The sequence below is a fragment of the Pseudochaenichthys georgianus genome, chromosome 23, assembly GCF_902827115.2.
Source record: "Pseudochaenichthys georgianus chromosome 23, fPseGeo1.2, whole genome shotgun sequence".
In the NCBI taxonomy this organism is placed as follows: Eukaryota; Metazoa; Chordata; class Actinopteri; order Perciformes; family Channichthyidae; genus Pseudochaenichthys; species Pseudochaenichthys georgianus.
In genome coordinates, this window is record NC_047525.1 from 21,317,429 (window position 1) to 21,342,951 (window position 25,523).

The 25,523-nt window shown below is 41.5% G+C and overlaps 1 protein-coding gene across 1 annotated transcript in view; it reads right to left on the reverse strand.

Moving 5' to 3' along the window:
* dock4b (dedicator of cytokinesis 4b) overlaps positions 1-25,523 on the reverse strand; it is a 118,430-nt gene that overhangs the window by 33,105 nt on the left and 59,802 nt on the right. The window contains 19 exon segments of the mRNA XM_034074670.2: positions 381-529; positions 1,192-1,250; positions 1,469-1,569; positions 2,258-2,333; positions 2,650-2,744; positions 3,339-3,437; positions 3,893-4,027; positions 5,234-5,370; positions 6,742-6,931; positions 9,160-9,330; positions 10,390-10,471; positions 11,426-11,526; positions 12,491-12,574; positions 12,740-12,837; positions 14,379-14,532; positions 16,635-16,741; positions 19,460-19,622; positions 20,489-20,613; positions 23,372-23,497. Coding sequence (XP_033930561.1) covers positions 381-529; positions 1,192-1,250; positions 1,469-1,569; positions 2,258-2,333; positions 2,650-2,744; positions 3,339-3,437; positions 3,893-4,027; positions 5,234-5,370; positions 6,742-6,931; positions 9,160-9,330; positions 10,390-10,471; positions 11,426-11,526; positions 12,491-12,574; positions 12,740-12,837; positions 14,379-14,532; positions 16,635-16,741; positions 19,460-19,622; positions 20,489-20,613; positions 23,372-23,497 — 2,252 coding nt within the window.

The window sequence follows — 25,523 nt, forward strand, 5'->3', positions numbered from 1 at the left end:
GGGGCGGTGGTGGCGAAGTCGATAGGGACTTGGCTTGGGAACTGGAAGGTCACCAGTTCAAGTCCCCGAAAGACCAAGTGCTACCGAGGTGTCCCTGAGCAAGGCACCGTTCCCCACATTGCTCCCCGGGCGCCGTTCAAAATGGCAGCCCACTGCTCCTAACACTAGGATGGGTCAAATGCAGAGAAATAATTTCCCCATGAGGGATTAATAAAAGTTCATCTTAATCTTAATCATATATGATCTCTGTGTATTTTCCTGCATGGTCCTTATGGTGACTTTCACTCGCTTATGATAGAGAGAAGTTTCCAATGAGCTATGCATGTGAGGGTAAAACTTGCTTTCGTATACGAGCTTCAGTATACTTTTAACTTCTGTACCTGTTTGAAATTGCCGCTGCGTCTCTGCTCCCAGTCCATCATGTCGTGGAAGATGGGGATCATGACATTCCTCAGATCAGGCTGAGGCACCAGCGTCACCTCCAGGAACGGACCAATCATGGCGGGGATGAAGTTCAGCTTGTGTTCCCCTGGAGGAGAGACGGAGGGCAACACGGAGGTTAAGCTCTCCCTTTATCCCTGAACACAGCACACTGTTTACTTCAGAGGCAATTTAGCCAACTCTGGAGAGCTTTCTACTTCTGTTCGAAAAATGTCAACAACTACAAGCAGCTACCATAATGTGGCTTATTTCCTATCAAAATTCATGTTAATCAGCGTCTGGGTTACTTAAAATCCATTAGTTTTTATTGACATCAAATCAAACTAAAACAAAGTGACTTTTTTCAAATTTGACAAAAACACACTAAAATGAAAAACCATGAAAACTCAAAATTGGACAGATCCATCTGCTGAACAAAAGGTTGTCAGCACTCAGCTGGTTACCATGGCAACAAATACTTGTTGGCATGAAGAAAAAAGGCTGAGAGCGTTTTGGTTCCCATCATCTCAAGAACGGAGAAATAATACAGAATGTTTTTCTCTCTACTTTCTCTGATGGTGGTGCGTCACAAGGACATGTTTTTAAGTGACTGTAAGATATACTTTCTGCTGCAATGAAAGACCGACAGTTGCTTTTGCAGTACATCATTTGCAGCGTCACTCATATACGAGTTAAATTGTATACCATCTTCTTTTTTTATAGCATGTTTTTTAGGAATCAACTTAGAAATGTGCTGAATCATCATCTTACCTAAATTCTGCCACATGCTGAAGATCTCACAGCCCATCATCACCCTCATGTCTCCATACCTGCACCATAACGCAGAAAGGTTTAGACATATGTACTCGCTGCAGCCAAATACATATAGAAGCAGCGAGAACAGCATGTAAAGTCATTATAAAGAAAACGTGTGTGTGTGTGTGTGTGTGTGTGTGTGTGTGTGTGTGTGTGTGTGTGTGTGTGTGTGTGTGTGTGTGTGTGGAATTTGTTCAGAGAATGGGAGCAGGATAGAGAAATCAAAACTTACTTTTCCAGAATCTTCTTCCTCTTGGAGGGGGAGAAGGACTCCAGCTGGAGACAGGGCTGGTTAATAAATATCACTGACAGGTAGAAGTACGAGTCCCAAACCTGAAATAACAAGAAAGAAAAAATAATAATAAAACAATGGCATCATGTGAAATGTCAGTGGTTTGGACGAAATCCAGCTCTAATTGAAAGATATAAGCTGATTGGGTGTGGATGTGGAAGTGTTATAACACAGTAGCATTCTTCAGACACACACACACACACACACACACACACACACACACACACACACACACACACACACACACACACACACACACACACACACACACACACACACACACACACACACACACACACACACACACACACACACACACACACACACACACACACACACACACACACACACACACACACACACACAGTGATCAAAGGTAAAAATACTGAAGTCGTTTCATGTGTTTCTCCAGGGCAGTTCGGCGCTGCTAACCGAGCTAGCTCAGCTTGTTGCTCTGATAACTTAAGATCCAGACTTCCGTGACTAAAATCCTTCATCCGGTTAAATATAGTTAAAAAAATACCAATTGTATCGCATTAATGTTCAAGAAAGGATTGTTTTGCGGGAAAACTGCAATGTTTTCATATCGCAATATATATCGCATGGGGGGGGGGAAATCGCAATGTCAGTTTTTTCCAATATCGTGCAGCCCTAACACACACACACACACACACACACACACACACACACACACACACACACACACACACACACCACGGAGCAGCCTACCTTGTAGTCAAACTTGTCGTTGAGGAAGTTCTTCCTCAGAGCGTCAGAAAGGTAGAGAACGGTTGTGATGATGACGCTGAAAGAGCAAGAGAAAGAGAAAACGAGAAGAAGAAGTTTATTCGCTTCCAGGAAAATGCGTCACCATGAACTATTAACACGGTATTTAAAAGGCCCTATCAAAGATCAAATTCAATTGTATTTAAAGTAAGAGCACTAATTAAAAAATCCCCGGCTTTTGATAATTAGAACTGTCAAGATGTTATCAGAACTGTAAAAGCATGTCTCTTTGGATACATGAAGGCAGTGGACCTTTTGAAAGAGACGGTAGAAAGGTGGAACACACTGTCCACGGATCTGTGTCTATGCGTGGACATTTGTGTGCGTGGTCTTACTTGTTGGTGACCAACCGCATGACGGTCCAGTCTTTGGGAAACATTTCTGGTCGGATCAGGATCCTGAAGACTGTGAAGATCTGAAGGAGGAAATCCTGCAACACAAGACAGAAAAACACACACATTGAAAACTCAAATCAAAATCAGGCTTGCCAAATTAATTCTAAGCTCGTACAGTATCGTAAAGCAGCCTCTAGTCTACGTCTTGCTCAAAGGTATTAAACGATATGTTTTGATCATTATTTCGCATCACATATTTGTATTCAAAGGGGTAGCGGTTTGAAATGTGTGTAACATATTAACCACTGTGACCATGTTGTGTACTTAAAAGGGATATGTTATGCTCAGTATCAGGTTCATACTTCTACTACAACATGTTTACATTAATGCTCATGAAACAAATGTTTTTTACCATTTACATCCCGTCTGAAACGCTCTGACTCATTGTGCCACATTTTGCATATCAGCATTGAGATATTTGGGCAAAACTAAAGCTACAATACAGAAGACAACAGTTCTGCTTTTCCTCTCCGCAAAATGTAAAAGTGTCCAAACACAGATTGGCTAAGAAAGCACACAATATAAACCAATGAGGCTAAAAAAGGACCAATCTCTGAAAAGGGATGGGTATGGTCTGAGAGGAAGAGAAGCTGGGACAATCAGATGTGAGTGGGGGGCAGGGGTCTTACCCTCAGGTTGTCTTTGCTGCTGAAAGCCTGCAGCAGCTGCTGGTAGTGCCTGTCACTCATCTGTCGCAGAAGGGCCAACAAACACGCCACAAACTCCCCCTGACGGCATCGAACATGATGACAGAGGAAGAGAAATACATTTGAATGCTCTGAAATAACCAGCATAATCCTCAAGGCTGCTATACATTACTGAAATGAATTGTGCTATTGTAGTTTAACAACAGTTGTGGCGATGAAACCTGGTGTTATTAATCCTATAGGACATTTGTAATGTAACTAATGTAATGTAATGTAATGTAACTGGTAAGAATTTCCAACATTAGCAGAGCTCTATTTTTAAAGAATAACCCCCTCCTTGAGTCTCCATCATCACACAAGGATAATCTCATTATTTCCCACTTCACTATTCCCCCTTTGTGCCGTGTTGTACAACAAACTGAATTATTGCTGTTAACGTCAGATTATGTAATTCCTCCTGCACATTTTGTCTAGTCCCAAAACACTTAGTATTAGCCATCACACACATTGTGCTGTACACGGTCAAACACACATACAGTGACATCCTGGAACTGCAGTCTCATGGTGGGGCCGGCAGGCTGGGGCCGGTTGCTTATTTCCAGAATGGTTCTCATCAAATCTCCCAGCAGGCTTTCCACAATCAGCTCCACCTCTTCCGAGACCACCGGCTCCTGCACAAAGGACCACAAGCATGAATAACAGGCATCAAGGACACTTCAGAGGCTCGGAAAGACCTGACATGTCACGGTGATCCTTCAAATAGTGACAATGCCTCTCAAAGTGACATAGCTGTTCCCTTAAAGTTCATTCATTTGGATTGCTGTGATCTTACTGTAATGGCCCTTTTAAAGAGTCTTAAGCAACTAAGTGTGGGGACTTAGAAGAAGTGGTGAGGAATAAAAGAAGATGGAATACAAAGGAGAGGCAGACAGTTAAGATTAAAGTGACTCAAAGAGAGAGGAGGATAAACGTGTGTGTGTGTGTGTGTGTGTGTGTGTGTGTGTGTGTGTGTGTGTGTGTGTGTGTGTGTGTGTGTGTGTGTGTGTGTGTGTGTGTGTGTGTGTGTGTGTGTGGACTACCAGGCTACTCGCTGCCCCTCTGGCACAAACAGTGCACATTCCAGCCCAACACACACAGCCCAAAGTGACTTCCATTCCTACAATTGCTAAATGGATGGGTCTCATCACTGAACGGCATGGCTTCCAGTGTCCTTGCTACAGAGACTAATTGACCGTATACATAACGAGGCATTCTGCTCCTGCAATGTATTGGCGAGAAAATTGCTGTCAGACTATTTCCTCGAGTTTTGACTACTTTCAAAGTTATTTTCCAGTTATAGCTATCTTTGTCTTTTACATCCTTGTAAAAAAAATAAAGACATGTGTTCTCACTGTACAGGAGACATCTACACACACACATAACCCCTGTCAAATCACATTTCACAATAACCTTCCAGACACATGCATACGAGGTATTACGCGCTACAGACGAGATGATAGGCCAAAAAACGTCCTTTTCACACTTAGCGATTTAACTATGCCGATCATCCAAAAAATAACTGAGTTTTCATTAATATGTCATTCCTTCATTCTGCTTTAACTGCGCATGTCCTAAAATGTCCCCACCATTCCTTGACTGTTATGCAACAACACTGCTTGTGTGCAACATATACTTATTAACAATTTATAAATGTCATGACTGGCTGTTTCTTGTGTATGCTTACTGACTTTGGAAATGCTGCTACCTATGTTTGACCTTGGATGTGTAGATGTGTACCCATTTGATTAGCACCGTCTGCAATGATTGTCTCCGCTGTGGGACATTGAAATGGTTTCTGATTCCGATAACCTGAAACCCTTCACCTCTGTGTTACTCACCGCAGAGCCGTTCTCCTCCTTGATGATGAGGGACAGCATGCTGGTGAGGATGCGGGCGCATATCACCAGGTCTCTCTGCTCCTGCATGTGAGCCTGGAGGACCCGCAGCACCACCGGCAGCAGGATGCACCGCGACTCTGCAACACACACACACACACACACAGGTTTCACACATATTCATCTAATTACAAATTCATCTAATTCATCTAACTAATCTTCTGAGACAGACATAACTAAAGTATCCAAACGTAATTCATTGAGTAACAATAATATGATTTCTTGCTACATGTCGCCTTTGGGAGCATGGTGGCTTTAAAACGTTGACAGTCTTTTACTTTATTAAATCAGAATAAGGGTTAACTGCCAAGTAGCTTTACACATACAGTCAAATGAATTAGCTTGGTGTATGATGGTGCATACACCAACACAGTAAGAGGAAATAGGATCAAATATATAAGACAATATTTATATTTAAAAATATATCTATAGAAATATTTTTATATATATAGAAAAAGAAATATGACACATTACTCTCAAAAATACATATGTTATATATTAAATACTGTAGAACAATGCAAGTACACGCATCATTTTACTTTAACTTCTTACATCTATTTGAATTATTGTTTTTTATTTCGTTCTATTTCATCGTCCATCCATCTTCTCCCGCTTATCCGTGGCCGGGTCTCGGGGGTAGCAGTTCCAGCCCCACACTTTCCTTCCCCTGGCGACATCAACCAGCTCTGACTGGGGGATCCCAAGGCGCTCCCAGGCCAGCGAAGACATATAATCCCTCCACCTGGTCCTAGGTCTACCCCTTGGTCTCTTCCCAGCTGGACGTGCCTGGAACACCTCCCTAGGGAGGCGCCCAGGTGGCATCCTAACTAGGTGCCCGAACCACCTCAACTGGCTCCTTTCGACGCGAAGGAGGAGCGGCTCAACTCCGAGTCCCTCCCTGATGACCGAACTTCTCACCTTATCTCTAAGGATAAAACGGAGAAAACCCATCTCGACCGCTTGTATCCGCGATCTCGTTTTCTCTATTTCTATTTATTTATCTATCTATCTCCATTTCATCGTGAATTGGACATCTTTACTTAAACCTCATATGTTTATATAAATATCTTGATTCTATTGTATCCTCTTGTTGAGCATTCTTATATAACACCTTACTGTATGTTTATGTTAATTAGTTTTAATTATTTAATTCACGAAACCCACTGTGACATCAGCCTTCATTAAGAACAACAGCGAGCCATCGATTATTCTAATATGGACTGGATGGTGGATGGAACAGCCTGTTGGTGCACGATGCAAGACAAACACTGTATGGCTGATGATTGTCTGCATGACAGATACATTTATTTGTTTTTTGTGTTTTTCCTGCAAGGCTTTTTGTTGTATTTGTGTAATGTGTTCCCACATCTTTCCGAATTGGGTTTTCACTGCAATCACAAGCTGGAACTATGTATGCATGTGAAACTGTGCCTGTGTGTCAAGGTCTTCACCTGGGTTGATGTACAGCTGGCTCTCCACAGTCTTGGCGATGCACTGCAGCCTGACCGCCTCCAGGCAGTCAGCGTGCACGGCGGTGGGCAGGCTGCCCAGCGTCTCCCTGACGAAGCCCGCCACCTCCCGCATGGTGAAGATCTTCAACAGCTCGCCGTACACCGCTGGAAACGTCCTCAGGAACACCGCCTGGAGAACACACGGCCGTGTTCAATCATTTGGACGCAATATGCATCCATGATTACACAGGAATCACTGGAAACAGCCACAACAAATCATACTAAACGGAGCATTTCAAGACATGAATATGCATGTTTCATATAGTGTGTGTGCAGTCATTTCAATACATTTGCCACTGAATCAGGATTGTGTAATGTATATTTAATGACTTTTCTCAATGATGTGGAAAACTGGAGTGTGTTAAACGCCTCAGGGGCTTTGGATGAAATACTTTCTGATCAAATGCGCAGGAAAAGGCTACCGTCAGGACAGGCTCTCCATATTCATGTGAGGGTTTGTTTATACAGAGCGGTTTTGTTGGGAAAACAAAGCTACATATCGATAAATCACTGGCCGAGACAGGATTATGCGGATTCAATTTAAAGGCTGCTCCGGTGGGATTGCTTGTGTGCAGCTCTCAGTCTGACGCTCCTCCTTCCTGTCAACTTCTGTCGCTGCACAATTGAAAAATGAAAATCTAGAGATGGGAGTCACCATGTCCTTTTTGTTTTTACCATCATTCTTCCAGGAAAGAGAATAAAAACACTGGCAGCTGTTTACAAAAGAGCAGATGGAGAAAGAAAGGGCCCCATCGTCCACACTGTACATTTGACATTTATATTTGAATTAATATGTAATTCTTGCACACTAAATGTAAATAATATCCCACATACTGTATTAGCTATAATTTAACCCTTCAATAGTGTTTTATTGTCAGATAGTTGACTTGTTTTTATCTTCACAGTCACTTTTTGTGTGTTATCTTCTATTTTGAGAAGTTTATATTATATAATTGTGTATTTTCTACTATTTTTTTTAATTTCTTATCATGTGCAATACTTGTTTTACAAACTGCTGTAATGAAAACATTTCCCGATTTGGGATTAATAAAGTATATATTGTAGTACTTTCATATGTTTGAATTACATGATTCTCTATGTAATCTATTAATTAATGTGTACATGATGTATATGGAACACGATCATTATGTCATAGGTAATAAATGTTTCCCAACAATCTGTGTTCATGGTAAGAGGAACAACTTTTCTTATCAGTTCACAACCTCCACATGACGGTACAGTTCATAATAATCAGACGTCATTGTGGCAAAAAGCAGCCTCGAGTATTAATAGAACACCATTTCTCTGTGCTCAAAAACTCAAATCATTCCGACAAAAACTAACCTTAGGTGCTAAATTATGCGTGGATGGATTTTCTGTGTGTGTGTGGCGACAAGTCACGGATTAGCATGGATTAGCATTAGCGTAGCCTGCATTTTGCCACAGCGTCTGTTAAGAATGCCGATTAGTGGAGATGAGGAGTCAGTGGAGGGATGGAGAGGAGCCTTTCATGCGGCATGGAGAAGCCACAACCTGAATATCTAATGCTGCACTCAAGCCTGTGGCCTTTAAGTGAGGTGACATAATTACAAAGTGACTGGAGGCTTTAAAACAAGACTGTCAGTCTCTTGAGTCGAGCCTTTTAATTGCTGCGAACAAAAGCTGTGAAAAGAAAACCTGACGGGAGTAATTGAAAAGACGAGAAGTACTTTCCCCCGTAATGCTGAAACAAAAGATATGTTCCGGGTGAGGGCACTTCGCCAACTAGGCAATAAAGGAAATCAAATATTAACATGCTTTAGGGAAGGAACGCACACATTTAGACGCATGTTTTGTTTTGCTTGAGAGCATCCTGGGATTAAATTGATTACAAGGACTAAAGAAAGAGTGGAAAATGAGAGTACAAAACAAAAGATAAAAGGGAAAAGGAAGTGGGAGAACATGGAGTAGGAAATAAAAAGGAAGTAGATCAACACACAGGTTCTGAAGGGAGGAAAATGCAAGTATTTCCCAACAAGTGTGCGCTATAACAAAGACCACACAAGCATTAGTTCCTGGCGTGTAATTAGGATTATATTTGGCGTGTTTAGCTTGTTTGTTTCGGTTGGCTTGTGCAAATCAGTGAAGGCGGCTGCCCTGCTGTGCAGACCTCCCAGAGGAAATGGAAAAGCTGCCACAGAAACTTCTATTCCCACTCCAGGCCCTGTGGCAGCGTGACATTCGATTACAGACAATTTCCCAGCCATCACAACTGCAGTATCAGCAGACAGGAAACATAATGTGGTGCGCAAGTACCGACAGGAGCAGATGTACGGGGGACTTCAGAGGATATGAGGACATGAGTTCTTCTGAACACACCTGTGTCTGTGCGACCGGACTGGCGCTTTTGTTTTCCTGCGACAGGAAGAAGCGGATGGACATGAAGAGCTCGTGGATGCAGACTCGGAACTCCTCCTCGTTCTGGCCTCCGGTAGCCAATGAGAAGAGCCGGCGAGACTGGATGATGTACTTGAAGATGTACTCGCTGGCCTGCAGGACAGAGGGACATTGTTGGTCATCAGCAGTGATGAAATAGTGGAGGAAATGGTCAAAGAATGGTGTGACATTGAATGTTGCCCCTAATGTGTTTCAGTTCAAGTGTGTTTGATAATCAAGTCACTGTTTTGTGTCATCTATAAAAGCGGAAATTCCATATATTATATTTTTACTATAGCTTTTTTTATATGTAAGGACATAGAAATTGACATTTTTAACCATTTTCAAAAATGGTATAGAACGAGGGATCAACCGATTAATCTGCAGATTAGTTAATAATTAAAATAATCAACAAGTTCATTCCTAAAAGAAAGACATAATTAGTTGTCCCCCTGGTGAATAAAGTTTTATTTTGAACTAAATTGTTTTTTTTTAAAACACGTTTTAAGCCGACTGTTATCAAAACGATTAAACTCATACTTTAAAAGTGACTTGAATTGTATATGTCTTCAAAGTTTACCGATTTTGAATTGAATGTTTATGTAAAGTGTCTTTGACTTCTCACAAAAGTGCTTTATAAATTAAATGTATTATTATGTTTGCTCTAAAATGGAACCCGTCTAAAGGAAATGCTTTAAGAAAAGTCTAATAAAAGACTCTGTGTGGATACGAGGAGACCCTACAGACACAGTGCATCACTCATCCATTATTTACTGCATGACAGGGTACCATTCACTTCTGCTGCAGGATGAGTTCTGTGAATGATAAATGGGACACAGAGGGGGGGGGGGGGGGGGGGGGGGGCTTCTCTGACGCCACATCTGCATGACTCATTACTGTAATGTGGAGTGGATTCCCAACACCGGCGGCACGGCATTTCTGCTGATTAAAACTGCATGCAGCGTAATAGAATAAGAAGGTGGGGGGGGGGAGGCATGTTGGAGCAATGTATTCACTGATAATGGAGGGGAAGGAATTAGCAGGAGTGGCAGCGAGAGGGAGTGTCCGTGTGTATTTCTGCACACTGAGTTGACGGAGTGTGTGTATACGTGTGTGTCCTTGGAAAACATCCCTCTGGTTGTGTGTGTGCATGTTTTCGAGAAGACGCCTCACCTTGAGCACCTGCTGGATGTGATCCTGATGTTCTGCGTCAACAATGCGGTCCACGTACCACTTCAGCACTTTGATCAGGTCCCTGGAGGAAACACACACACACACAATCACACACTCCGAGCTACTGCATATCACACATACATGTTCTCACTGGAGTCAGCAACTGCATTCATTCTGGAGCTAATGGCAATTCAAACTTGAATTTTTTGTACAATCTTTGATCATAGTTATTAGAAAGAATCACTAGAACTGATTGACCTGAACAATAAGTTGGAATGTAATGATTATAGACAAATGTGACAGAAAAATAACCGCAAGTCAAGAGGCAATGCAGTGTTTTGAAAATAGTCCTTCATCCCAGAAAGTTTTCATCAACATCAGAAAGAATTCCAACCATTTGCCTGTTTTTTCACATGAATACAGCTGATTCAAATGACACAGCTAATATATGTTATCTTAAAATGAGAGACAGGACGAATACAAATCTGTTTAAGTAAAACTCTTTAAATCTGGGGAGACATTTCAAAAGGGTGGCTTCAATATGTCAGATTACTGAATAAGAGGATTTCCAGGACTGAATGGTTCTGTATTAACAACTTCAGATAGTCATAATAACTGCCGTGTTATTAAATTAAGGTCTGCCACTTGGAATCAAAGAATATTGCTTATTAAAGAGTTTAAAAGGGACTGGATTTGACAGCATGATCCGTGCGGGAGGATGCAAAGCCTGAACACATTTTTAAAAGAGAGGAAGACGGAGCCAGCACGGTATCCTAACAGGTACAGAGAGTGTGAAGAAGATGCTCATGCGAACAGCAGGTGGTGAATATATGGGAGGAGAAATGAGGAGGAATATATTTCCCCCTTTCGTCAGCCAGGGGGCAGCATAAGCATTTCATTCACACTCATGTCGACTCCATCTCAGCTCTGACACAGGCTGCCCATGTGACACAGCGAGTCATTAGAATACAATGCATCAGAGAGGCAGCATCGAAGGACTCGCAGACGCATCCTGGGAGGAAGAGACGTCACATACCTGTAGGACAGAGCTCCAGCAAAGTGGCTCTCGATGTACGTGTCCATGACGGGTTTGAAGTGCTGGAATTTACTGTCCTGGAGGAGGTTTATGATATGCACCTGGAAAGAAAAATAAGAGATATTGTAAAGAAAAATAGCATATTATTTTGTGTCCAAGTATTACACTCCTAAAGAAGCTTTAATAGCTTCATGAAGGGGGAAATATTCCCACTGAGTGTCTATCATGCCATCAAATCGATAATATTGTATGTGATTAGTTAAAAGATAAATCTAAGTTAGAAAACCATCATTAGTTTCCAGGCTCCTATTTGTATGTTGTGCCTCTGCTTTGACATGTCTCCATGCTTTAATGTTCAAAAAGGTCTTTATTTTTCTCATACTGCCTGTGCTGCATCACTTATTGTCACCCTCTGTCTGAAACCAGAGCCCACTCTGCTCTGATTGGTTCGCTGGCGGGTAGCCAATAGAAAAGTGTCTATAGAAGGAGTGTGTGGGAGAACAATTCTGATGTAACTGTAACACCTCAACGCTTGCGTTTCATTTTGAAAACCTCAACACGTAAAAAAAGATTACGCCCATTTCTAAGTTGGACCCTAACTTCCTCACGTAATTCCAGCACGATGTTGGACTTTAAAACATTTGGACTCAGGACACAATGCGAGATTTGAAAGAAAGAGTACAAATTGAACTGACAAAACATCCGAGGTGAAAACATTTCGACAGTGGCTGCTCAAAGTCCTCCATGTAGCCCTATTGTTTTGCGACGCGCTGGATTGGTCCACCACAGACGATAACTCCACATGTCCGTCTCGTTGGATTGATCGCCAAATCACAAACTGACGAGACCTTTTTATCAGTGATAGCGCCACGCTGAGAGTGTGTTCATGTGTCAGTGTGAGACTGGTGCAGAGAGAGAATGGATCGATCACAGGCCTCACTCTATCGGCGCAGTGCGGCGTGACCGGGGGGAGATTGGTTTCTCCGTGGCGTTACCAGGGCATTCTCTAAAACACTATGAGAGCACGTTCGTATGACAACTTAAGGGAATTAGTGAATGATTTACCAGCGAATCGAACACCTTGAGTCCATATCTCTGAGAGCTTTCATCCAGAATCCCAAAAAGAGTATCCAGGGTGTCCTGTAGAAACTGAAAAAGGGGAGAGATGAGCTTTAAATGAACTTCAGTTTTCGAACATATTCTCAACCTGACCTTCAATAATGAATTTAAATCAAATCAGAAACAGTCAATACTACAAATGCCAGGATAGCGCGAGCAAATCAGTCCCAGAGAATCGTTTTTCCGTGCGCCTACTTTGACAATCTCCGAGCCATCGATCTCCTTCAGCTTGGAGAGGCTGTCGTTGATCCTCTCGGGGTGCGCTCGCCACTTCAACAGGTCCAGCATGTCTCCTGGAGAAAAGACGAAGAGAGGGAGATGTAGAGAGCCATCACAGGAAATTAAGGAGATACAGAAATGCAGGATTATGTGGATCACAAAGCATCACCCCACCCTTCAATTATGGCCCCCGAAACTCCACAGAATCCAAACAAATGATGGCATTTTCGAGGGCGGATGGATAAAAAGTCATTTTCCTGAGCCGAGGTCCCCAGACACACGTATGAATAAAACATACGCCGGGATAAGAAAGTGTTTTCGCTGTCTCTTTGGATTTGGTTCAACCTGAAGTGTGTCATTTTTTCCACCAGTGAAAGTGTGTGAGGGCATGACAAATGTTTTCACAGATCTGTCAAGTGCATTTTGAAATCAGAAACTCCAAAATACTTGTTAATGCATTCAGCAACACAATCAAACGTATACAGGAAATGAACAGCCTGTTGCAAGTGAACTGTGCCTGTAGCCGTTCTGTCTATACACTCTACTGTCTGCGTAATGAGGTTAAACATGATTTATGTTTCACTGTTTTTCAACTCTGGTACAACGGTGATTGTGTATTTGCAATTGGAAATTGAAATACAAGACATGTCACTGTTTTGTGTGCCTTTTGTCAAGTGTTGAAGTCACAGTCTTTGGAAAGAACATTTCTATGTATACCCTAGCACTAAAGCATGGTACTTACTAGTCTATGAATAATGGTTTACAGCATGGATTGGTAACCTAACAGTGTTTTATAAAACACCTTGACAATACATAGAAACAGCCATGAAGGTAATACGATCTATCTACCTAACTCTTTCCAGCTATCTATATGTTCTATTTCTATCTATAGTCATCTGTATCTTTCTATTCATATATTTCCACCTATCCATATCTATATGTACATCTATATGTATATCTTTCTAAATCTATATGAACATCCATCCTTATCGGTGTATATCTACATGAGTATTCATCTATATGTCTACACGTACATCCATCTAAATATCGATATTTACATGTTCATCTATTTATATTTATCGTTATCTCTATGTAAATCTATCTATATCTATCGACAGTATATCTAGTTACATCCATCTATATCCATCAATATCTACATGTACAACAATCTACAGTATCTACATCATGTGTAGACCAATCTATACTGTATCTATCTACAGTATGTACATCCATCTATATCTCCATCCATCCAAAGTCAAATAAAAAATGGGGGTAGAGTTTGAGTTTCAAAATGTCAATCCCTGCTAGTACCGCGACTTTTTTCCCCATTTTTTGTGTACAGCTAACGGCCACTAGGGAACCTCCTAAATCTATGGATTTTACAGGTAAAATTAACCACCTTTAACGCTATGGGCTCTATGACCGGTCCGCGCCCGCCACCTGTAAGCGGCGGGCTCCAGCAGGAAAAGCTGGAGGCCGGAAAAGAGTGAGACAGGTAGCGCGCCAAAGTAAAAGTGGAACCGAGAGACAGAACGAGAGCAAGACAGACGGACAATTTAGCTGCTGCGGATTATATGCAGGTGCGCTTTATAGTCCGAAAAGTAGGGTAGTTTACCGTTCTGTGTGAGCTTGGTAGAGCAGAGGAAGCTGGTGATCCAGAAGGACTCCTTGGTGCCTTTCAGCGTCTGGTTGTTGGACGGCAGGTTGGCCTTGGAGAACGGCTGCTTCAGGTACCGAGAGCACTCTGCCAGGCTGGTGTTCTCCTCACACTGGGAACAAGGAGGGAAGAAGGGACAACACTCATTTGTTACCTGGTACTGAAGATTAGGAAGTATTTTATGCTACAAAAATCTCATAGACTTCTATACATTATCAGAGGCGTAGGTTGTAAGGCAATACTAATAGAGAGAGATGAAGCTATTGCACCTAATTAATCACACATTTTGGGGATGTAATGCTGCCTTGTTGGCTGCTGCTGAGGCCTCGTTGAGCCTCCACACAGTTTGGACTGATTCTACTGTGTCTATTTTGGGTCTGAGGAGAAACTAGGCCATGCCAGTTTCATTGAGCTTTTCAGAAACTTCCATCCGGCATGAAAACGGAAACCTTTCCCCCCCCCCCTCTCAATGGTGGGAACACACAGGGTTGTCCTCTAAAACTGGCCGGTTAGGGGGGTTCGGTAGGACTACATCTGGACACGTGAGAGGGAAAATACAAATGAAAGGAGTTGTTTTTTGTATATATGATGTTCAAAATACTTCACCAGGAAGATATATAATGATGCTTTTGGTCACTGTTCTGCCTCGCTGCCAATAAAATGTATGCATGCTTTCCTGTGCTCTGCAGAGCCTGAGGTTTACGCACACACCCTTCGCCTGCAGCTGAGGAAATCCATGGAGTCTGCAATTATTCTGAATTACACCCAGGACGGTCTCGCAGTACGGCAGCTCTTAACTGGGGATGCTGGCCATTTGATTTGCTTTGATGTTGCAAAAACAAATTGTGTGAAAACAGTGTGTGAGTGTATGCAAAAAGGTCTGCAGGAAACACACATGCTAAATAGAAATAAAGAGATTGTTCCTCAAATGAAATGAGTATGGATGATGTGTATTTTGTCAATTATGAATTATTTTATATTTAATTTTTTTTTTTTTTTTTTCTTCGGTCATTTTAAACTGTCTTTGGCTTTTTTCTGCTGTAACAATGTAAATGTCCCCTCTGTGGGACGAATAAAGGTACTCTGATTCTGACCGACATGTCTCTTTTTCATGCACAGGCAAACACACATACATTTACACACAGCTTGAACATGTTACGTGAGCAGACATGATAACACAATGGCAATATTTAGCAATTCATACTGTACACACGAGTGTCCGAAGCAGGCCTGTGTGATGCAAAACAGTGAGTGGGTTACCAAGCTGCAATTTACCAACAAACTGAATGACCTTTGTTTGCCTTTCGTCCACTGTGAACAAATATTTAGTTTTATAAATTATATATAACTATATCTTTACGCTTTGGTGGTAGCCTAAGCTAAGAGGAATTTGAGGCCCTTATTTAAGTCCTCCATCAATATTTAATAAAGGACCAAAAGGTGGCTCTACTTGGAGTAATACCTGAAGGCATTGATGGAAGAGCAAGGAAATTACTTCGACTACTATTACCAACATCAGCAATTAAATGTGTCACAATAATAACACCTGACCCAATCTATCAGATTAAAATAAATGACATATTTGCTGGGACTTCAAGAAGATATATATATTAAAAGGTCCTGCGATTGCTGTTCTAGTATAGTGAAGCGATCCAATTTCCCCAGGCAGTCATACTAGTATCTCCAACACTCTTCCCCCATTTTTATTTATTAATGGATATATATTTATAATATTATAATTATTTTAAATGATGTATTTTATTTATATTAATATATATGTTTTTTTTTTCTTCCTGTCCTTAAAACATGTGTATAGACTATGTGACTTGAGCTAAAGGAAACAAAATAGGCAAAAGTGTGAAAATGTTTGTATAAATTGCTGAAACTGAAGTAAAACTAAGTCATCAAGGCCTTAAAATGGACAGAATGGCACATTGATAAAGGCAAAGTATCTTAAATGTTCATACTATGCATATCACGCTCTCTATATGGGAATAATATACTGTACCAATTTGACAAGAAGAGACAAAAGGGGCAATTCAATTATCCCATCCCATTGCTTAAAGAAAGAGTCATATTTACACCCAGGTGATTTTTTCTGCAACTAAGCAGAGTCTGTACATGTGCCAGCAACAAATACCCTGTAAAGCGCAAAGTCAATCTGAAGCCATGTCTGTGATTCAAAGTGTTTGAGGAGAGGGTCTGAAGGTTTACCTTGTGGATAATGAGCTCATGGTTGCCATCTGGCAGCGTCCTGCCGTCCTCCTGCATCAGCGGAACAAAGGAGTATCCAAACAGTTTCTTCTCCCCCTTGTCTTTAGCTGTCACACAACAACACATGGACACGGCAATGAGTCCAACATACACCAGACTGCGTGAAAGGAACAAGACTAGTGTTGCGATCCTGGTTCTTTTCAATGCTATGCAATACGTTTAAAAAGATAAACTGATGCTCAGCTTTCAGTTTGTTTATTACCCAATGGTTTAAAATCAGTCCTTTGATTGCTTATACACGGAGCAAAACACAAGCATGAGGAAATAAAGCAAAACAACAGTGCAAACAATTCAGGTTAGAAACTCATTGCAAATGTAATCAAGGAAGCAGAAATAAGATATTTTTAAGTTACTCTTCGAGGGCCTGATTAATGCGGGCTGCTGTTTTTTTTAAGCAGCTTTCCGGACGCTCTGGGTATAATTTGCATCATGAACATATGTAATCCGATTTAAGTGCTGCTTTAGCAATAACGTGATAATCTGCGCACAGCGGGAAGTGAAACGTGTAGCGCCAGAAAGTTTTCTATTTCCCTTCATTGCAACACACCACTTTAAGCAGCATCGAGGCCTGGGTTAGTGTGTGTGTGTGTGTGTGTGTGTGTGTGTGTGTGTGTGTGTGTGTGTGTGTGTGTGTGTGTGTGTGTGTGTGTGTGTGTGTGTGTGTGTGTGTGTGTGTGTGTGTGTGTGTGTGTGTGTGTGTGTGTGTGTGTGTGTGTGTGTGTGTGTGTGTGTGTGTGTGTGTGTGTGTGCGCGTGCGTGTGGCCTAGCATTACTATACTTGTGGGGACCTACATCTGTTTACATAGTCACGTGTGGGGACTCCCCTCCCTTATGGGGACAAAATGGAGGTCTCCATAAGGGAGATCATTAATCTTAGGGTGAAGACTTGGTTAAGGTTAAGGGTAAGGTTAAGGGTTTGACATGTGTTGGTTATGGTTAAGGTTAGGATAAGTCTCCAGGAAATGCATGAAAGTCAATGTAATGTCCCCTGAAGTAATGTATACATAGTATGCGTGCGTGTGCGTGTGTGTGTGTGTGTGTGTGTGTGTGTGTGTGTGTGTGTGTGTGTGTGTGTGTGTGTGTGTGTGTCCAGTCTCCCAGGGGCAGAACACACAAGTTGCACGGCATTCATATAACAAAATGAACCGCACCACAGCTTCATTTCTGTCTTGCTTTGCCATCATTAAGTTTTCAGACAATACAATACAAGGAAAGTTGTTGCCTACAAGACCGAAGACTGCAAACTTTTGCTTTTTGTTGTGTGTGGTTATTTTCGGACAGGTGTTCCTTATCTATAACACCTCTTCGCCTCGGGCACTAGGAGATTAGGGAAGATTAAGTGGCACTGTGTGAGACTCAGGCTTACAGTAGCTGAGCTTGGCAGACCCTTACCCCGTCTAGTGAAAGAAAAAAATAGCTGCTCATACAGGAAAATAGTACAAATGGTTTCATTTTTTGTAAATATGACTGAACCTACCTATTAACAAACAATCAGCTATAACAAAACAGAGTATTGGATGCTGATGCACACCGTAAGCACCATTTGGGTACAACACATGGCTGCCCCCAAGCCAAAGAACAATAACTGCACGATGAGTACAAAAACCAGATGTCATTTTAAAGCATATTCATACTTTCCGTTTTGCCCTAATTGAAACTGAGCGTCTGCTAATCATATTTCTATAGGCAGGTTGTCGCTGAGTTTGAGAGCCCTAATATTTTGTATAATACAGTTCGTTGTCACCACAGGCTGAAATTGGGCTCTTAATGTGCAGCCCTTGGGTAGCGATGGCAGCCCTGAGAGCAGTAATAAGGCGAACATATCTCCTGCACACAGACTCACAGCCTGGCTGCAAACGGCATAATAATATCAGCTTCCTCTCTGCAGCCCAGAAAGTGGGAGGAGAGGAGGAAGAGAGCGCAGCATTTTGGTCGTAATTAAAGTTTTGCCTCATTAGGGCGTGAGAAGCTGAGACAAAGTAGACTAATTATCAAAAGGCAAAAACAAGTGCACACTTATACACTTGGACGTTGTGTTTTTGGGGGATGGCAGCCGCCTCTGGGTATCCTTGTGCTTTGCTTCCTTCCTAACAAAGGAGTGGTGCAGCCATTGTGTTTTTGTTGTAGTCTGACCTGGAAGTGAGCATTGCAAAGGCTTCCTCTGCTAAAAGCAATGGGATTTTTCCATTGAACTCAGAAACTAAATAATATCTTTGGCAAACACACAGTCATGATGCTTTTACATCTTGCTCAGTAGGATAGTCTTCATTATTTTTTAGGCGTAAATAGCTAGTGTAATGCAATAGACAAACTACATCATGGTCGCATGACTCCATATCACCACCGCTACGCTAAAGACGTTTAGTAGACTTATTTAGCCACTTGTTAGCAACGGCCAATTTCTCATCATTACAAGTATGAGCTTGAACCCTTTACCATTGTGGTGTTTAATTTAAATATTTGATGTCGTAGAACTAAATGTAAAACTGATCCTTAACGGAAGACCTTATTTCGGAAATCTAACTAATGAAAAAGCCTTTGACAACTTCGACACGAGGGAGACCAGAAATGCAAGAATGCCACCTCATTTAGGGGTTTAGGACTCATTCCTACACCCCTCTTTTCATCCCCTTGATAATAGGCTGAAGACAAACCTCAGCCATTCACTTCTAAACCTGCTGCACGTGCTCTCAGCCTGGAGAAATGTGTTCACTCATCCTTAACTCAATATGATAAAGGTTATCCACCCTCCTGTTCCCACTTACTAGAGCAGTGTCTGAACTCAAAGCGGACGTGGGACCCTCGAAACATGTCGACAGGGATGGGCAGTTTGATATGCTCCGCCCAGCGGGGGCTGTTGTTGTGGTACAGCACCAGGGAATGGTATTCATCAGCACCTGGTTCACCGGCACCGGCAGCCACGTGACTCTGAGGGACACAAAGAAGAGGGATTAAGACAGAGTCAAAGGGGGAAGTATGAAAATAAAAACAGGAAGTGAAGAGAGGAAATGAGAGGCCAGGCTTAAGGATGGAGCAGATTTGAATTACAGAATAAGTTAATGAGTCACACGGCGGTGTATTAAAAACCTGTCCACACACTGAAAATGCCAATGAAGTGAGAATGATGTGGTGTGTGTGTGTGTGTGTGTGTGTGTGTGTGTGTGTGTGTGTGTGTGTGTGTGTGTGTGTGTGTGTGTGTGTGTGTGTGTGTGTGTGTGTGTGTGTGTGTGTGTGTGTGTGTGTGTGTGTGTGTGTGTGTGTGTGTGTGTGTGTGTGTTTATGTGTGTCACAGTGGTGCGGGCCATGCGGTGGCAGCAGGGGTATATTTTAGTCTATTTTCGGTTCAAGGCCGAGGCAGCGCAGGAAACCACAGGAGCAGACTGTGACAGCGCTGCACCAGAAACGGGCAAAGACACTCATCTGGGTCAGCCATATTTAAATGAAGAGTTCTGCTCCAAAAAAGACACCAGCTATTAAGAAAACAAACGGAGATAACTGAGAACTCTAATACGGCATTTCATATCATTTAACAAAGTGGTTAGCTGTGAAAAACAACATATTTTGCAAAATAATAATAATACATTTTATTTAAGGCGCCTTTCATGACACCCAAGGACACCGTACGATGTGTTAAATATTCTAAGAGGTAAAAGCAACAGAACATGACAGAAACACAAACATACTATCATGGAGAGGACAATTAAAGTGGACACAAATGATTGGGAAAAGGTATTCAGGGGACACGGAGGATAATGGCGACTTGTAAACTGTTGCTGAATGAGATAAAAAGTTACCTTGAGGACCTGTCCGTCGATATCCAGCACATAGACGGTGATCTCTACGTTCCTGGCGACGCTTTTCCCCCCCTTCTCAAACTCTCCTTTCTCCAGCGTGATGTAAAGGTCATTCCTCATCTCTCCTGCAGGAACAGGAAGGTAACACACCAACAGGGCATTGATTATGCATACGAGCAGGCATTATTAATGATCGTTCAGAAGCCCGATGAAAGACGTTGCCCTAATGCTTCATGACAGGGGGGCGGGCAGCATTTAGATGAGTGACATTTAATGAAATATGTTCTGCTGACGTGAAGCCTAAGCATGAGTCATGATCTTCCAGCACAAAAAGGAAACAAGATTTAAATCTGCTGTAAGTACTGTAAAATCCATATTCTTTGATTACAGAAGCGTAACAAGAGGAACAGCGCTCCACCTACTTAGCATTGCACTCATATAACATTGTCAAAGCAAATCGATGCAGATATATCTTTTAATTTCACACTTGCTTCTTCCTTTGACGAAAACGGGTGCATACGTTACCCAGAATGCAACACACACAACAATGGAGAGAGTTTGATGTGTAATGCTAGTAGCAGCTAGCCAAGCAGAGATGAGAAAAGGGCTACAGATATATGGTCACTCCTGTTTTTCAAACCTCCACACCCCAAAATTATTAATATAGGTTTTTTTTACATCACTTTACTTTAACCTCAACCAAGACTCACTCCAGTGACATCTATTGAGGTAATTACATGGATTTAACGCCCTTTTTTTCCAGTCTCTTAAAGATTCATAACGCTTTTTTTCCACAATTGCAGTAGTACTCTTAGGATATGTAAATACATTTTAGGAATTTCCCTTTAATAGACTTCTTTTTAATTCAACATGCAGAGGTGAGTGCATATGTGCTTCATATGTATACATTTGAATAATATTAAATAATAAACAAATGAAGAGAAACTTGAGATAGCAAGGTGTCAAATGTTATTCTCCCACCGTAATCCCAAACAACTTAACAATGCATTCTTAAAATGCATAAAATACAGCCCATTTATATACTAACTTGGTAAATGTAACTGCTTAATCACCTATCTTAGTTTTAAAAATCTGACAAATAACCCCTTTCCTAAAAATGGTGGTACAATCTGTAAAAAGAGTTTGAGAAAATAATCACAGGAAGTAATATTCTACATCTTTTTGATATGTTTGCAGCTGAACCTACAATGACAGTGCCAGGCACACTTTTATTTCCTTCAGTGGGGGAAGTGGAAATGTTGCAATGCCCTCTGGGTAATAGAGAGGACAGGCCTGTTTCCTCTGCAGCCGGCTGTCGTCACACACATTTTTAAATCGGTTCCCTATATAGCTTCTGTTGTGTGTGTGGACATCATAGCTCGATCTGGAGGGTCAACATTGATTTTCCCTCAACAACAGTAGCCATGGTAACATGTGTGACCATATACAGCCATCCTGTACACTTGCTTCACACACAAAGGGTGTGAGAAGGCAGATACACAAGGAGGCATTTTCCTAATGTACAAGAAGAGAAAGGGGTAGAGATGGGGAAAATATACAGATACAAATCAGGAAAAGAGACACGGACACAGAGGGAAAGACGTTTCCTTAGCCTAAAGGCAAACTCACACCGGCAAGTGTTAGAGCCCTCAGCGTTAAGGGGTTTGCAGTGAGACAAAGACAGAGAACATAAATCTGTGTTAGTGAGGCGCTGGGGGACCCACAGTACGTGGTTCCTCTTTATCCGTGTGACCAGACAGCACACCTCACTTATTTAAAAGAACGGCTCCTCTGTGGAAAGGAAAAAGTCCCTTGATGTCCAGACAGAAAGCTAATTCAAACCCTTTTTCTTCCCTTTCTATGTTTTTTGTCCACAGTCTGTGCTAACGTCTTTATTTCATCTTACATTCAAGTGGTTGTACATTTTGTTTCCACGGCAACAAGACCTTATCACGCTAAGCCTGAGGGTCTCTGCAAGGGGTCCGAGAAGAAAGCTATATAAGTGATGCCTTTCTAACTGAAACCATATTATTTTATCTTTCTGAGAGCACCCTTAGATGGAATTATAATATCACACTCGCACAATACGATGTCAAGTGTTACCAAGGCAACCATGTTAGATAATATAAGGCCCGGTCAAAGTACTGTACAAACACTAGACAATACATCAGCCTCAAAAAGGTGCCATATTATTTCATGTACTGACCTTTTATATAGAAATAAATTATGTATGACTCCTGATTGATCCCCAGTGTATGAGTGTTTATTCACACCTGCTGCCTGGTAAGTCCCACTTTCGTATACCTGCCTAATGCATAGGAAATACAATGCTTTATTTATGTCTGCAGCAGCAGGTGCAGCACTGTATGGGGAAAGAGCCAACATGCTCAGTCCAGGGCTGTTTTTCTTACGTATACATGTATACATCTATATGCATATTAGCCTCGACACCAAATGTGATGGATAGGATAAGTGATTTCAATAATAAATGGTTGGAAGAACCACCATGGGAAAGAAAAGCAACTTCAACAGGAAATCAAAGGACAAGTGCGTCAGTGCGAACACTTCTTTGATAGCCTCTTGAATGTGTAGTGGGGAAAACACCACAGCAGTGAATGTTTAGCACCAAAAATGTGATTTGATTATGGAAGTACTTAGAAGCTGATTTTACTATAAGAATGTTTTTGTTAAAAGATAACATAGGATAGGACCATTTTAAATAACGTAAAAAACACTATCACCATTTATTAGTGTTTTACTAGCCTCTCAGGGCTTCTGTCCAAACCAACAGGACTGGGAAGTTCATATTATAGGAGAGTAATAGCTACATATACATTTTCAGAGTATTACTCAGGACATTGAGCTTGTTTTATGGTGTCCTACCTGGCATGATGACATCAGAGAAGCCCAGTTTCCTGGTGATAGACACACCCCGCGTGAAGAGGACCATGTACTCTCGTCTCAGCTGCTCTATGTCGCCGTGGAGGAGCTGAAGAGCCACTGCCAGACCTAAAAGAGAATAAAAATAACAACATTTTAAATCTGAAATATCACATATAACAGCCTTGATCTTCCCTCTTGCCAAAGCCACTCAATAAAAAACTAAAATTATTATCATAGCCCTATTCCCAACACAATAAACAATTTTTTAATGGTGAGCTCAGGAAAAAATAGCATTCACAAGGGCATATTTTCAGTTTTATTACAGTCACGTGGACTCGTGAACCACACAACTACAGTTATACCTGCCAACAGCAATACTACACCCCCACATACATACACCAAAGCTCTGTTTTATTAGAAGGAAATCCTACAAGAAAGCTGTTGCCTCAAATCAATATCTTTACGCAACAACTCCAAATATCAGCTGATCTAAATTAATCCGACTTGTATTTAGAGCTCAATACACATGTTCCTCATGTCCAGAGTGTTTCTGCCTGTCCATGCTCATGCCAAGGGAGATGCAGATAAACAAACAGCTTAACAGCAAGGGAGTGTGTAAGAGACATGATGGTGGTGATTATTATTGTTGTGGATGTTTTCAGGAGAGTTGGGAGGCAGTGGCGAAACGGTTCATTAGCGGCGAGAGGTTTCAGTCGCGGAGAGTCAACAAGGCAACGTGACTTGTTTGCAAACCAGGTCGCAAGATGCCAAAATGCACTGCATTACAATAGGCATAGGGCAGTAAAAAGGCTGGGAAGTTAAAGAGAGAAAGGGTTTCAAAGTCCTTTGGCTTGCTAACACATAGAAATGTTGTATTCCTTAAATGTAATCCTTAAAATTAAATGCAATACAACCAGCATTATTCCTAAAAGAAAAGGCAATCCCAGACTATAAGGCAGGGTTGCAAACTCTCACGCATCTGGCGTGTGACACACGCTTTCACTCTCAATCTCACGCTGCCCAAACTATTCTCACGCCAAAAACAAGATGAACCGGCGATCGTTTTTGGTTGGTTATTTACAATGTTGAGTTGACAGCTGCTCAAGCTGTCGATCCGCTCCCACCCCCCCCCCCCACACCACTCTTAACAACGTTAACAGACAGCAGAGCAGTGGGAGCTGGTTGGTCAATCCCCGACCCGTATTGCGCATGCTCAGATCTGAGATCCAGTAGAAATGATCAAAAGTAAAAGTCTGCTGCTTATTGTTCTACTCGGGCAAAATAGAGTCAAAGAGTATATGAGAGTGAGAGTGCGTTAATTAATATATTTGGCAGTTTGGAGTAAGTCTGTAGATTTGTTTGTGTGTGTGTTTCATGTATAGGCCTCTCACGATAATTAATTTAGTTGGATACATTTTCCCGGATATTATTGCGATAAACGATAATATTGTCGGGACCGTTGTATGACCATTTTAGACCACTGACATAATGATAATATATAATAATTCAAGTACATCATTTCAAACTGCTAGTCACATCCTCATGTAAATGTATCGAGGTCAGAAAAGTTATCGAGTTCATTTTTATTTATCGTACGATAAGTCAATTCATTGCTTATCGCGACAGACACACAATACAACAGTGAAAACAAACATGTGTTTGACTTTCATTAGTGAATGAAACTGTGTGCCCTTTATAGTCTGTGTCCAATATTGTGTATTTGTATATATTGTATATATCATATATATATATGCTACGGTCCCGCTACTGACACGATAGCAGTTATTTAGTGCGATATGTGTAATTAGACCCATGATATCAAAATCTCACTCCAGCCAGTACCCAAAGGTGGCAACCCTGCTATAAGGGTAAGTTGCAGCACCAATAGTGAAAATGCTAATATGCTAAAATACCTAAGATATGCATATAAACTTATTTTGATTAAGAGATTAACTATATTTTTGACATTGACCTGTCTTTATAGCTACTATCAGTATTTCTATTGACATCAATAGCAGTACAATTACCACAAAAAAAGATGTGGCTGCGCTGCTCTGCTAACTTTAAGCTAGCTATCTTTAGCGGGAGTTTAAGCTGCTGCCTCTTTTTGTTTTGCGGAATATCAACTACCATCCTAACAGCAGTAAAGGGG